The 14,010-nt window shown below is 37.4% G+C and overlaps 1 protein-coding gene across 1 annotated transcript; it reads left to right on the plus strand.

The window, feature by feature from the left end:
- Positions 1-221: 221 nt before the first annotated feature.
- On the plus strand, positions 222-1,501 carry LOC121987394 (membrane protein PM19L-like). The gene is made up of 4 exons (XM_042541207.1): positions 222-579; positions 695-914; positions 997-1,042; positions 1,180-1,501. The coding sequence occupies exons 1-4, from the start codon at positions 453-455 to the stop codon at positions 1,279-1,281; spliced, it is 495 nt and encodes a 164-aa protein (XP_042397141.1). The 5' UTR covers positions 222-452; the 3' UTR covers positions 1,282-1,501.
- The last annotated feature ends 12,509 nt before the right edge of the window (positions 1,502-14,010 follow it).

The raw sequence follows: 14,010 nt of genomic DNA on the forward strand, positions 1-14,010 counted from the left end.
ACCGTTCCCAAACCTCTATTTCAGTAAAACATAGGGGGGGAAATAGAAAAAAAAAACCTTTCAATTAAATTAAAGGACAAAAGTGGCCCTAACCTTGCTTTTGCTTTAGATTGAGGGGAATAAAGTTTCGTTACAAACTCAAAGTCTCAAAAGAACAAACACAAATAATTCTACAAGTTCAAGAATTTGAAGTGATTATGCAAGTAGCTGAGTACATCAAGTTTCTTCTTCTTCTTCTTTTCCAATTGCCTTGAATTTGAAGCTTCCTTTTTTCCAATCCTCCTGGCTACTCAATGCCTTCATGGACTAAGAAGAAAAGAACAATTATAGCTGGCATTTGCCACTCCTGATACTTTATATAAGCAAGACAACTGCCACAGATCAATGCATCAGAAACAAAGTAACTTAGTTTTCCTCCTCGTTTTTGTGCAACCAACGAAGAGCAGTCCAGTATGGCAAACGAAGGGTTAAAGCCTGTTGCTTCTCTTCTTCTCTTCCTCAACTTCTGTATGTATGCGATTGTAGCTTCCATTGGCGGATGGGCGCTCAATGTAGCCATCAACCATGGCTTCATAATAGGTAAAATCCATAGCTCAATGCAAAAGATTCGAGGATTGCGTTAGGCCTCGTAAGCCACGCAGCATTAAATATATTTAAAGTCTAAATCATATGATTCTAAACATTTTGGAACCAGGTCAAGGACTTGCACTTCCAGCTAATTTTTCACCGGTCTTTTTCCCAATTGGGAACCAAGCCACTGGCTTCTTTGTGATATTTGCTTTGATAGCTGGCGTTGTTGGTGCCGCGGCAGCCATTGCTGGAGTTCACCATGTTCGTAGTTGGCATTATGAGAGTTTGCCATCTGCTGCGTCCTCTGCTTTGGTAGCTTGGGGCCTAACTCTTCTTGCAATGGGGTAAGCAATTGAGTGAACTGTGAGCCTTTGACTTCTGTCCTTACTAAGCAACTTAACTATATTAATCGAACCTATATTGCAGGTTGGCTTGCAAAGAGGCTAATCTGGAGGGAAGAAACATTCGCCTTGTAAGAGATAAACTCTTGTTAGATTTGTACAATTCTCACATAATTTTGATACAAAAATATCATGTATTCTATCTTCAATTATTATTATTATTATAATTTTGGATAAGTCTAAAGTTTTCTTAATTAATGAATTGCAGAAAACCATGGAGGCCTTCCTGATCATTCTTTCCGCGACACAGTTGATATACATTCTTGTCATACATGGAGGAGGAGGATCTGGTGCAAGAACAAGGACTTGAATATAACTCTATCTGAATGGTATTATTAATTGAATTTGACAATCTGTGTGGTGTGATATGATTTTTGGTTTGTTATTTGTTATTACTCCAATGGTTGAACTCTCATGTCAGCTTGAATGTATATTTCTGGAGTGGGTTCATGTGTAATTCATGCATATACCTTCTATGTAGACGAAATGATTGTGACAAAACTCTTCCATATTTAATCAGGTATTCAGTACATGTAACTTGTTAGGTGAGTCTTCACTTGAAAAATCTTAAATTTCCTCCTTCCTGCAACCTCATAAACAAGCAAAGTAATTTAACAAAGCTAGTTATAGTAGGAGAATAATAAGAGTAAGAAGAATGAAAAATCAAAATGAAAGAAACTAGCAATAATAGTAAAGCAAAACAGACGAAAACTATAGAACAAGCAATACTGCAATGAACTCGAGAAGTGAATAATCTTGTTGAAAATGGAGCATTTGTATTGTTTCTTGAATGTAGTAGAACTTATAAGGGGTGTTTTATTTGAGTCGCCTCTGTTTGCTATTTATAGAATAAGATTGATCAATATTAGCACTACAAAAATAATTGAATTTACTGACAGAAAATTCTGTTCGAAATTCGTCGGAATATTTGCTTACTGATGGCATTCCAATGGAAAAGCGTTTGTTGGGATATCATTCGTTGAAACAGGTTTCCCGGCGGAAGTATTTTGTTAACTGAATAAATATTTCATCGATAAACACTAAAATTGTTCTCCGCAACCAGATTTACTGACAGAAATAATATTTCCGTTAGTAATTAACACCGTCGGAAATACTGCGCCTCGCAATTAGATTTATCAACGGAAACAATATTTTCGTTGATAATTACCGATGGAATATGGTTTCAGTCAATATCCAATAGTCAAATTTATCAACGGAAACAGTATTTCTGTAGGTAATTACCGACGAAAATACTGTTTTCGTCGGTATTCACCGATGGAAACGGTATTTCTGTCAGTAATTATCGAAACCGATTAAAGTTTCCGTCGGTATTCCGTCAGTAAAAAAAATTAAATGAAATATTTTACATTTGGGATCTACCATGTTTACAATTTATATATCTATATAAAATCATCGATGACATTTTATACATACAATCCATACATACAAACAAACTAATATAATTCTAGCAATTCATACATTCTAAGAATCATATATCACTAACAAACAAATAGTATTGTGGATAGAAAAACAGATAGACAAACATAATCTAAATAAAACATAATTTAAAAATAATACGAATACAATAATAGAAACAAATATCCATATCTAAATCTAAATATATAGAATCAAATATATAAGTTTATATCATGATAACAAATACTCCAAAGAATACTAGTAATATAAAATCCTTCAGAAAGTTAAATATGATATATTATGATCAGATTGATGTATAATTCAAAATTTTGCATATATGTATAGTAAATTTTACATATAATAAAAAAAATACCTCGATAAAAAGAAAATAATGATCGTGATGAATATGTAAATAGAGACTTCTAAAACGTATAGCAATATAATATTTAGAAATGAGTAAATTAGAATATCAAAACTAAATATATTTTGTATGATTTATGTATGATAAATAAATAAATTAAGTTATAGTTGAACAAACCTCAAAAAAAGTTAATCATCACGGTCTGATGGGTATTGAGTCTCCTGTAACTCAAAACCATGTGGTGTCTAGGTGTGGGCGAAATTCGCCACGATCGCTCGCATATAGGCAAAAAGAGCTTTTATTATCTGTGTCATGTGCATCTTTGATCCGATCCTCTTTGGCTCTCCTTTGCTCTTCAGCGACCCTCCACTGGTCCATAAAGGTCATCCAATTATCCATTGACTTCAGATAAGTGCACAATTCTTTATTTCGCATCTTAAAGGCTGCATCTCAATAAATGAAGAGGAACTAGTACGACTCCTAGGATTCCTCAAACTATCAAATGCCACTTTGGCCTAGGAGCCAAGACCATAGAGGGTGGAGTTTTTTATCCTTCCACCGACAACATCATAATATATCTCATTTAGTGCATCTGTGCATAGAGACTGTGACTCTCCCACCTATGATGATGGCTGAAATGTTTGAATCACTCTTTCTGTCATTTGCTCATGTGTGAAAAAAAATAATATTGATTAATATCCAATTTGATCACAATTGCTAAACTTAATCAAGATAGAAACAAATAAATATAATAAAGTTAATAATCTTACGTGTAGGGTCTAGGGTCGAGAATTGACAAATGTCACATCTTTCTTCATGTAAGTCTTAAGAAAGACCTTCATACATGTAGGCTGTCGAGCAAGATTATGCTCCTGCATGCACAAATAATTTGGGACAAAATTATACAAGTTTGGTAATAAATATAAAATTGGTTACAAAGTATAACTTTAAATTAACCTCACCATATCCATGACATGCTCAACAATAGATTTGGATTCTGACGTTTGTCGAGCGGTTCCAGTACTTGAGTCACCTGACTCTATATTTCTGTTTAATCGAGCCTTTTCAATAGTTTCTTGCCACCTTTCTACGACCCAATGGTCGTCCATGAACTCCATGTCACCTCGGAAATATACGCCAACTTAGTGTCCTTTCTTTTATAGTACAGAAGGTCTATGTAATGTTTGGCATAGTAGTTATTATATATAGCTTTAAATTGTTCATTTTACCCTTTGAAACATCCTTAATTTTTTTTTGTTCGTGTCCAAGTATGCGGACCCGAATCATAATTATACTACCACCATACATATTCTCAATTTAATTGAATTACTTGAAACAATAACTACTAGTAACATTTGGCACTGGTAATATGGTCCCAAAACTTATTTTACGAAAGGAAACATTTAGCTATGCAGAAACTAAACTGGAAGGTCTTCGGGTTGAACTGTCATTGTCTTGAGTAGACTCACCGGTCATTGCCTCCCACCTCATTCATCTCATTTCCTTAAAAAAAAATTTATAATCTATGAGTCGAGAGACTCAACACATTCAGAACCGTATTATGCATTAGCTAGCACCTCTAATCTAGTGTACTAAAGGATACCCTGGCTAGGTAACTTAGGACTTACCTACTGGTATATTATGGACATGAGCATAGGAGTTGGCATAGGCATACGAGCATAAACATAAGTATAGGCATGTAAATAAACCAAGCATGAAATAGACATAATCATGAGTATATACATAAACATAGATATAAGCATACTTGTATGACATAAATATATACATAAGAATATACTTAATCATGAGCATCAGAGTATAAATAAGCTATGTATGAAAATAAACATGACTACATGGAGTTAGAGAACTCCTAAGCCAAGGACATCGGTCATAACCCCCGTTCCATTCATGAATACCATGTTACATATTTATATGGTTATCACAACCATGTTTCTAAAAAGGATCATATATCATAAAATCTTTTTAAGGCAAGGTTGGATCGTTGACACTGACTAGCTATCCTCATAAGGTCGATTGATCAATCTCAACTATAAAATCATGGTACCTGGTGGTGGTGAGGCATCAACAACTCTTGTCACTAGGTCATGTCCTAACATGAAAATCGATTTTGGGCTCCCTCTGGACCTTGTCTCATAAACGGGATCCCTCTGGGGCTGTTTCCCACACGGTATTCCCATCAAATTATTATCATTTTATCACAGTCATCTTATCCGATGTTGAGCTCCCTCTAGAGCCTTTTCCTGTAAACAAGCTCCCTCTAGGACCTTTTCCCTCATAGTATTCTCATCAAATTATTATCATTTAGTCACAATCAACTTACCCGATATTGGGCTCCCTTTGGAGCCTTTTCTAGTAAACAGACTCCCTCTGGGCCTTTTCCCTCACGGCATCCTCATTAAATCTTTATTATTATCATTATCACTTTGTTACAGTCAACCCATCCGATATTGGTCTCCTTGTAGGGTCTTTTCCTGTAAACAGGCTCCCTTTGGGACCTTTTCCCTCATGGTATTCTCATTAATTAATTTTCATTATCAGAAACATGATTAGAGTTATAGCTCATCAAACACAAAAATCTGAAACTTATCTATTATACTACATGATTATCAAACATTATTACCGTTATAGTATGTTGAACCTAAAGAACCAAAATTTACATATACTTGCAAGGTTATCAAACATGATTATTTTCCTAGCATGTTAATCCCTAAATCTAGTATACTGTAATCTAGTGTACTAAGGGATACCCTGACTAGGTAACTTAGGACTTACCTACTGCATATTATAGACATAAGCATAGGCATTGACATAGGTATACGGGCATAAACATAAACATAGGCATGTAAATATACAAAGCATGAAATAGACATAATCATGAGCATGCACATAAACATAGGCATAAGCATACTTGCATGGCATAAACATAAACATAAGAATAAACTTAAATCATGAGCATCAGCGTTTAAATAAGCTAAGCATGAAAATAAACATAACTACATAGGGTTGGAGACTTCCCGGGCTAAGGAAACCGGTTATAACCCCCGTCCCATTCATGAATACCAAGTTACGTATTTATATGGTTATCACAACCATATTTCTAAAAAGGATCATATATCGTAAAATCTTTTTAAGGCAAGGTTGGATCGTTGACAGCGACTAGCTATCCTCATATGGTTGATTGATCAATCTCATTTATAAAACCATGGTACCTGTTGGCGGGGCGTCAGCAACTCTCGTCACTAGGTCGTGGCCTAACATGGAAACTAATATTGGGCTCCCTCTAGGGCCTTGTTGTAATGCCCGCCCCCTCCTCCTGCTAGTGGGGGGCGGGGTTACTCACTTTGACTTAGCATACATATACATATATACAGCGGAAGCATATTCTTTTTTTTTTTTTCTAAAATCATACTAAGCATATGAGTATGAAATAGCATTGTTCAACTTAAAAAGTCATATTATTCATTTCTAACACATGCATAGGGAATCATGTAAGACATCAACATAAAATAACATATTATTCATAAGTTCACTTAAGCAGGTCATTTTATTTCTTTAGCCAAGTCACCATCACACATCTCTTGCCCCTTCCTGCTACTCCTCTAGTTTATCCATCCTTTACCTTTATCTGTGGTACAAGGAAATGTATCTGTAAGCACTCAAGGCTTAGTGAGATCCTTTCCTACTCACAAAAGCCAACATATCATGTAAAATCATCATATCATACATCATAGAATAAATGATGCTCATATCATCATATAATTAAAAACACATCATATCATGGCATAATTTTCAATAATATCGTAACATAAAGTAAACAACATATCATGGCATAAATCTTATCATAGTATAAGTAACATCATATCATGGCATAAATCATATCATGGCATAAGTACTCATTATATCATGGCATGAATCATATCATAGCATAAGTGAACATCATAGCATGGCATAGATCATATCATAGCATAAGTGAACATCATAGCATGGTATAGATCATATCATAGCATAAGTAAACATCATAGCATGACATAGATCATATCATAGCATAAGTGAACATCATAGCATGGCATAGATCATATCATAGCATAAGTAAACATCATATCATGGCATGAATCATATCATAGCATAAGTGAAAGTATCATGACATTTCTTTTCATAACATCAAGGCATCATATCATAGCATAACTGTAAGCATTATTTCATATCATATCGTAAGCATGGATGCAAGATGCCCTTTAAAACATGGGTAATGTCATGTGCTATATGCCTTTCAAAACATGATTTATGTCATGTGTGAAATGTCTTAAAACACTATCATATAGTACTTAAAAATAATCTCAACATGAGAGGGGCCCGGCTTAGTACCACATACATACATAAATGCGCGCATCCTAAGTAGACCCAAGGTAGCTAGTCTTGAACCTACTAGGAAACTAGGTCCGTAGCTCGACCTAGGGGCACGTAAGGAGCCCACCCTTTACTAGGCCCGTAATTCGACCTAGGGGTGCATAAGGAGCCCACCCTTTTGGTACAAGCCATTCAAAATAAAATACATGTCATATCATATCTTTATCATTGCATAACATATTCATGTCATTCATAGCATATCATATTCATGTCATTCATAGCATATCATGTCCATGTCATTCATAGCATATCATGTTCATGTCATTCATAGCATATCACGTTCATGTCATTCATAGCATATCATGTTCATGGCATTCATAAGGTATGCATAAATGGGCACATAGCCATGCATACTTGGGCACATAGCCATCATACTCGTCTTGGGCACATAGCCATCATATTTGGGCACGTAGCCAACATAGGTATCATTCTCATGCATGGTTCATAAGCATACTTAAACGAGAATATATAATATATATCATGGAAGAAAAAGAAAACATAATCATGCATGGATCACGAGTTAACTTCTCCTAATTCATATCTTGGCAAAGTGAAGCACATAATGAGTCATAATTTGGTCTCAATCCTCAACCAACTAAGGGTGGCCGAAACATGCATAGGCTCACTTAGGTTGCATGAAATCATACAAGCATATGAACCCTAATTCATTTCCATAACATTTATCATAAAGAACATCATAAGCATGTTTGATTTAGGTTCTATGCTTTCTAGGTTTAGAAATCCACATTGGCCGAAACATACAAGGTCCAAAATTTGGTTACAAATAGCATGTAAACATGTGAACCCTAAACAATTTCCATGCATTTATCATAGGCAACCACATGAGCATATTGAGTTTAAGTTTCAAGCTTCCTAAGTCCACAAATCATAGGTGGCCGAATGCCATCAATGTGACTCTAAGTTTTTTTTTCAACCAAATATAAGCATGTGAATACCCTATAAATTTCATAGCATATCATGGAGAAGAACATAAACATGTTAGGGTTGAATTTCGGCTTGCCTAAACCCTACTTTTCATTTTGGCCGAAAGTTCACCATGTGAAAACCTAACCCTAAGCAACATGAAATCACAAGTGCATCAAGTTATCTCCATATCCTATCATAAGGTAAATCATAAGCAAGCTAGATTTGAGGTTGAGCCTCCCTAAGGTATTTAATCCCTTCATGGCCGAAACCCTAAGGTAAGGTTCTACTAGTTCCAAGCAACATACAAGTATAAAACATCAAGGGAACATTCATAATATATTATGGGGAAGTTCATAAGCATGTTTTTTTTTTTTTTTTTTTGAGTTGAGCTTCTTCTAGGGTTTTTATTCCTTTTATGGCCGAAACCCTAAGGTGAGGTTCTACAAATTCCAAGCAACATACAAGCATGAAACGACAAGAAAATATTCATATCATGTCATAGAAGAGATCATAAGCATGTTAGTCTTTAAGTTGAGCTTCTCTAGAGTTTTAAGTCTCTTCATGACAGAACCCTAAGGTGGGGTATTACCTAACTCCAAGCCACATACAAGCATGAAATATCAAGGTCATATTCATAGCATATCATGAGAAAAACCTTAAGCATGTTGGTTTTGGTTTTGAGCTTCCATAGGCCTTACAAAGTGTCATGGCCGAAAGTTTCCAAAAGAAACCCTAGGTTGTTAATCCATCTAAACTCGAACAAAATCATATAACAACTTGTACCACAAGTGAGGGGATACTCACATCCTCTTGCTTGGTCTTTTCCCTAAGAGAAGATACCCTTTGTAAAGAGGAAGAAGAGAGCTTCTCCTTCTAGTGCTCCCTTTTGCTTCTCTTGCTTGTGAGAGATAGAGCTTGAGGACCCCTTCTTGTGGTTTGGTTTTCTTAGGGAGAAAACCTTAGTTGGATTTTCAGAAAGGGGAGAGGGGAGGCTCTAGGTCACGACAATGGTGAGGAAAGGGAAGAAAATGAACTCCCTTCTTTGTTTTTCCTCTTATGCTAGGTGGGAGTAAGAAGAAAAAAGAAACTTTGCCTTCCCTTCTTCTTAACTCATCCTTTATTCTCTTAATGATGAAGAAAATGTGTTCATTCATCCCCCTTTTCTCTCCAAATCCCTCATCTCATCAACCCACGAAAATTAAAGGAGAAGGAAGGAGAAGAAGACAATTTGTCTTTTTCTTGTTTTCTTCTTAATCAAGAGAAGGAGAAAGAAAGTTAATTGAATTTTTCTTGCTTCCTTCTTTTTATCATGCTCTTAACTTTATCTAGAATTTCCATTCCTCTTTTAACAATAAATTATGATGGTCTAGTGGTAATTCCATAATCCTTAGCTTAAAAAGGTTCAAGGTTCAATCCTTGACCAATTCCTTTTCTTTTATATATTTTTGGTTCTATCTTAAATCTTCACATACTTAGCTTAAGAAATTCGTGGGTGTTACAGTACCCCATACCTCATAGAAAGTTTGTCCTCGAACTTTAGAATAGCGACATCAGGTGGCACAGGACTTCCTGCTGAGTGCATCAGTAACTTTGTTCGTCTTTCCTGGATGATAAAAGATCTCGCAATCATAGTCCTTGACTAGTTCGAGCCATCTATGTTGTCTCATATTCAGGTCTTTCTGTGTGAAGAAGTATTTCAGACTCTGGTGGTCGGTGTAAATCTTACACTGAGCTCCATATAAATAATGTCTCCATGTTTTGAGCGCAAAGACCACGGCTGCTAGTTCCAGGTCATGGGTGGGGTAATTCTTTTCATGCTCTTTAAGTTGTCTAGAGGCGTAGGCAATGACCTTGCCGTCTTGCATGAGTACAGCTCTCAGTCCTAATATGGAGGCATCGCTGTACATATCGAAGCCCTTGTCACATTCCGGAAGAGTAAGGATCGGCGCACTAGTCAGTCTCCTTTTTAATTCTGTGAAACTCTTCTCGCAGTCATCCATCCATTCATACCTTTTGTTCTTTTTGGTGAGAACTGTCATAGGGGCTGCAATTTTAGAAAAATCTTCTACAAATTTCCTGTAATAGCCTGCAAGCCCGAGAAAGCCCCTGACTTCGCTGGCATTCTTCGGTCTGTTCCAGTTACTTACAGCTTCGATCTTGCTTGGATCCACCATTACTCCATCCTTGGAGATAACATGACCCAAGAATGATATTCGATCAAGCCAGAACTCACATTTGGAAAACTTTGCATATAGTTGTTTCTCCTGAAGGATCTGTAGCACTGTGTTCAGGTGTTCAGCGTGTTCCTCTGGGGTTCTGGAATAGATGAGGATATCATCAATGAAAGACGATCACAAATTTGTCGAGATACGCCGTAAATACCCGATTCATCAGATCCATAAATGTAGTAGGAGCATTAGTTACGCCAAAGGGCATAACTATAAACTTATAGTGTCCGTATCTTGTTCGAAATACCGTCTTCGGAATATCACCCTGTTTCACTTTCACCTGGTGATAGCCGAACCTCAGGTCAATCTTTGAGAAGACGGTTGCACCCTTCAATTGGTCGAACAAGTCGTCGATCCGTGGAAGAGGGTACCGGTTCTTGATTGTTACCTTATTTAGTTCTCTGTAGTCTATACACATTCGCATGGATCCATCCTTCTTCTTTACGAACAGTACCGGAGCTCCCCATGGAGAGTGACTAGGGCGGATAAGTCCCTTGTCAAGTAACTCTGATAGTTGTTCCTGCAGTTCCTTCAACTCAGCCGGCGCCATTCGGTAGGGTGCTTTAGAGATCGGTTTAGTGCTAGGAATCAATTCAATCTCAAATTCTATTTCTTGATCAAGGGCTAATCCTGGTAATTCATCGGGAAATACCCCTGGATATTTGCATACTACCGGGACATCTTCTAGTTTCTGGTCATTGGTTCGACTTGCGTCGACCACTTGTGCTAGAAAGTCAGTACATCCTTTATCTAGCATCTTCTGCGCCTTTATGACTGATAAGAATCCCTCAATTCCTTTTCTTGGTTCTCCAATAAATTCGAACCTCAGTTCGGCTTCTGGTCGGAAAACTACTTTTCTTTTACGGCACTCGATTGAAGCACCGTACTTGCTCAGGAAATCCATGCCTAGTATAATATCAAAATCTTGCATGTCGAGTATTATCAAATCGCAGTAGAGTTCTCTGTCTGTGATTCGGATAGGCACGGCTCGCAGCATCTGATCAGAAGGCATCACTTTTCCCGAAGGCAAGGTTGTTAAGAATTTGCCATTTATGACTTGTGGTGGCACTTCTAACTTTTTCGTGAAGGGTGTGGAGACAAACGAGTGGGTTGCTCCAGTATCAAATAATACAGTAGCATACTGACTGAAAACAGATAGCTGACCTGTGACAACTGTAGGAGCACTCGCCACGTCCTCCTTGGTGAGAGAGAAAACCCTGGCATTCGTCGTCACTGGTGGGGCTTCTAATCTCCCTTGGCTAATCAGAGTCCCTTCCAGAGCTGCTTGCATCTGATGTAGTTGTGCGGGGGGTACTCCTATTCTGGTCATTCTGCTGAGATGGTACCTGGAACCGGGTAGGGCAGTCTCTGACCATATGTCCTTCCTGTCCACAATTGTAGCACTTTCTCGTACCCTGGTGGCATACTCCGGAATTCTGCTTTCCACAAGTGATACATGTAGGGTACTTAGGTTGCTTCACTGGACCACTTTTAGTATTGTTCCATTGCTTCCTTTTTCCAGTAGAGTTTCCTTTCCGGCCTGTTCTTATACCTTGAGACTTTTGTCCTTCTGTCTGTACTTGGTTCTTACTTTCGGTCATCACCTTCTGATAATGCTCGGTGATCATGGCACTGCTGACTAGCTCTTCGGTAGTCTGGGGCCTATTAATTCCACCGGCCACGTTCAAGGCTATTTCTGGTCGGAGCATTTTCAACATTAATCTGACCCGTTCTCTTTCCATGCTGACCAACTCTGGACATAGGCGTGCGAGGCAGTTGAAGCGCTTCACGACGTCACTAACTGATAAATCGCCTTGCAGGAACTCGGTGAACTCGTCATAATGTCGATTTGTCACTCGCATATGAAAATATTCCTCCAGAAACTCTGCTTCGAAATCTGCCCAGTTCATCAGATTGACTTGTCTCTTGGCCTTATCTCTTTCCCACCACATCCTTGCATCTCCGGAAAAATAGAAAGACACGCACTTGATCTTTTCCGGTATGCGCCAATCCAGCAGTTCTACGATATTTTCCACCGTCTTGAACCAGGCCTGGGCGTCCCATGGCTCACATGTACCCGTAAAATTCTCCGGCTTGAGTCTCAACCACTGTATCAAATAAGTCTCCTGTCGGACTACTGGAACAGGGGCTACCGGTGGCACCGGGGCAGCTGTAGGTATGACGGGCATAGTGTTTTGATTTGCTAGCGGGGTGACCGGATTTCCTTGCTGACCCATCAGAGTAGTGATCAATTGTTGTTGTTCGGTGATCTGACGCTGGAGGTCTGTGACTACCTGGGTCAGGTCTGGTGGAGTCACTGTCTCATCGGGTCTGCTACCGCGTCTTCTAGTAGCCATGATTATCTTCATAAATAACAACAATGCTAGTATAAGTCGTTATCGTTCCTAACTAGACTAACATTAGGTGGTTATCATTCTTAACACGACCTAGCATATGTTATCGTCAATCCTATCCTACCATCATATATCCCTAGACTAAAATTATAAATATAACAATAAGATAGGCATGTATACTTAAATAAACATATCAGGCATAAAATAAAGTAAGCATAGAAAATTCTTACTTGGAGCGGCAGGATGGAGGCTTGATGTGTGTAGTGAGATGACTAACCTCGCTTTGATACCAACCTGTAACACCCGCCCCCTCCTCCTGCTAGTGGGGGGCGAGGTTACTCACTTTGACTTAGCATACATATACATACATACAGCGGAAGCATATTCTTTTTTTTTATAAAATCATACTAAGCATATGAGTATGAAATAGCATGGTTCAACTTAAAAAGTCATATTATTCATTTCTAACACATGCATAAGGAATCATGTAAGACATCAACATAAAATAACATATTATTCATAAGTTCACTTAAGCAGGTCATTTTATTTCTTTAGCCAAGTCACCATCACACATCTCTTGCCCCTTCCTGCTGCTCCTCTAGTTTATCCATCCTTTACCTTTACTTATCCATCCTTTACCTTTATCTGTGGTACAAGGAAAAGTATCTGTAAGCACTTAAGGCTTAGTGAGATCGTTTCCTACTCACAAAAGCCAACATATCATGTAAAATCATCATATCATACATCATAGAATAAATGACGCTCATATCATCATATAATTAAAAACACTTCATATCATGGCATAATTTTCAATAATATCGTAACATAAAGTAAACAACATATCATGACATAAATCTTATCATAGTATAAGTAACATCATATCATGGCATAAATCATATCATGGCATAAATCATATCATGGCATAAGTAATCATCATATCATGGCGTGAATCATATCATAGCATAAGTGAACATCATAGCATGGCATAGATCATATCATAGCATAAGTGAACATCATAGCATGGCATAGATCATATCATAGCATAAGTGAACATCATAGCATGGCATAGATCATATCATAGCATAAGTAAACATCATATCATGGCATGAATCATATCATAGCATAAGTGAAAGTATCATGACATTTCTTTTCATAACATCAAGGCATCATATCATAGCATAACTGTAAGCATTATTTCATATCATATCGTAAGCAAGGATGCAAGATGTCCTTTAAAACATGGGTAATGTCATGTGCTATATGCCTTTCAAAACATGATTTATGTCATGTGTGAAATGTCTTAAAACAATATCATATAGTACTTA

Source organism: Zingiber officinale, chromosome 5B (assembly GCF_018446385.1).
Source record: "Zingiber officinale cultivar Zhangliang chromosome 5B, Zo_v1.1, whole genome shotgun sequence".
NCBI classification, from domain to species: domain Eukaryota; kingdom Viridiplantae; phylum Streptophyta; class Magnoliopsida; order Zingiberales; family Zingiberaceae; genus Zingiber; species Zingiber officinale.

Bases quoted from the DNA above. Each gene is read 5' to 3' on its own strand.
- LOC121987394 (XM_042541207.1), top strand. From the start codon at position 453: ATGGCAAACGAAGGGTTAAAGCCTGTTGCTTCTCTTCTTCTCTTCCTC. The intron at 915-996 runs GTAAGCAATTGA...CCTATATTGCAG, and splicing joins CTAACTCTTCTTGCAATGGG to GTTGGCTTGCAAAGAGGCTA. The intron at 1,043-1,179 runs GTAAGAGATAAA...AATGAATTGCAG, and splicing joins AGGGAAGAAACATTCGCCTT to AAAACCATGGAGGCCTTCCT.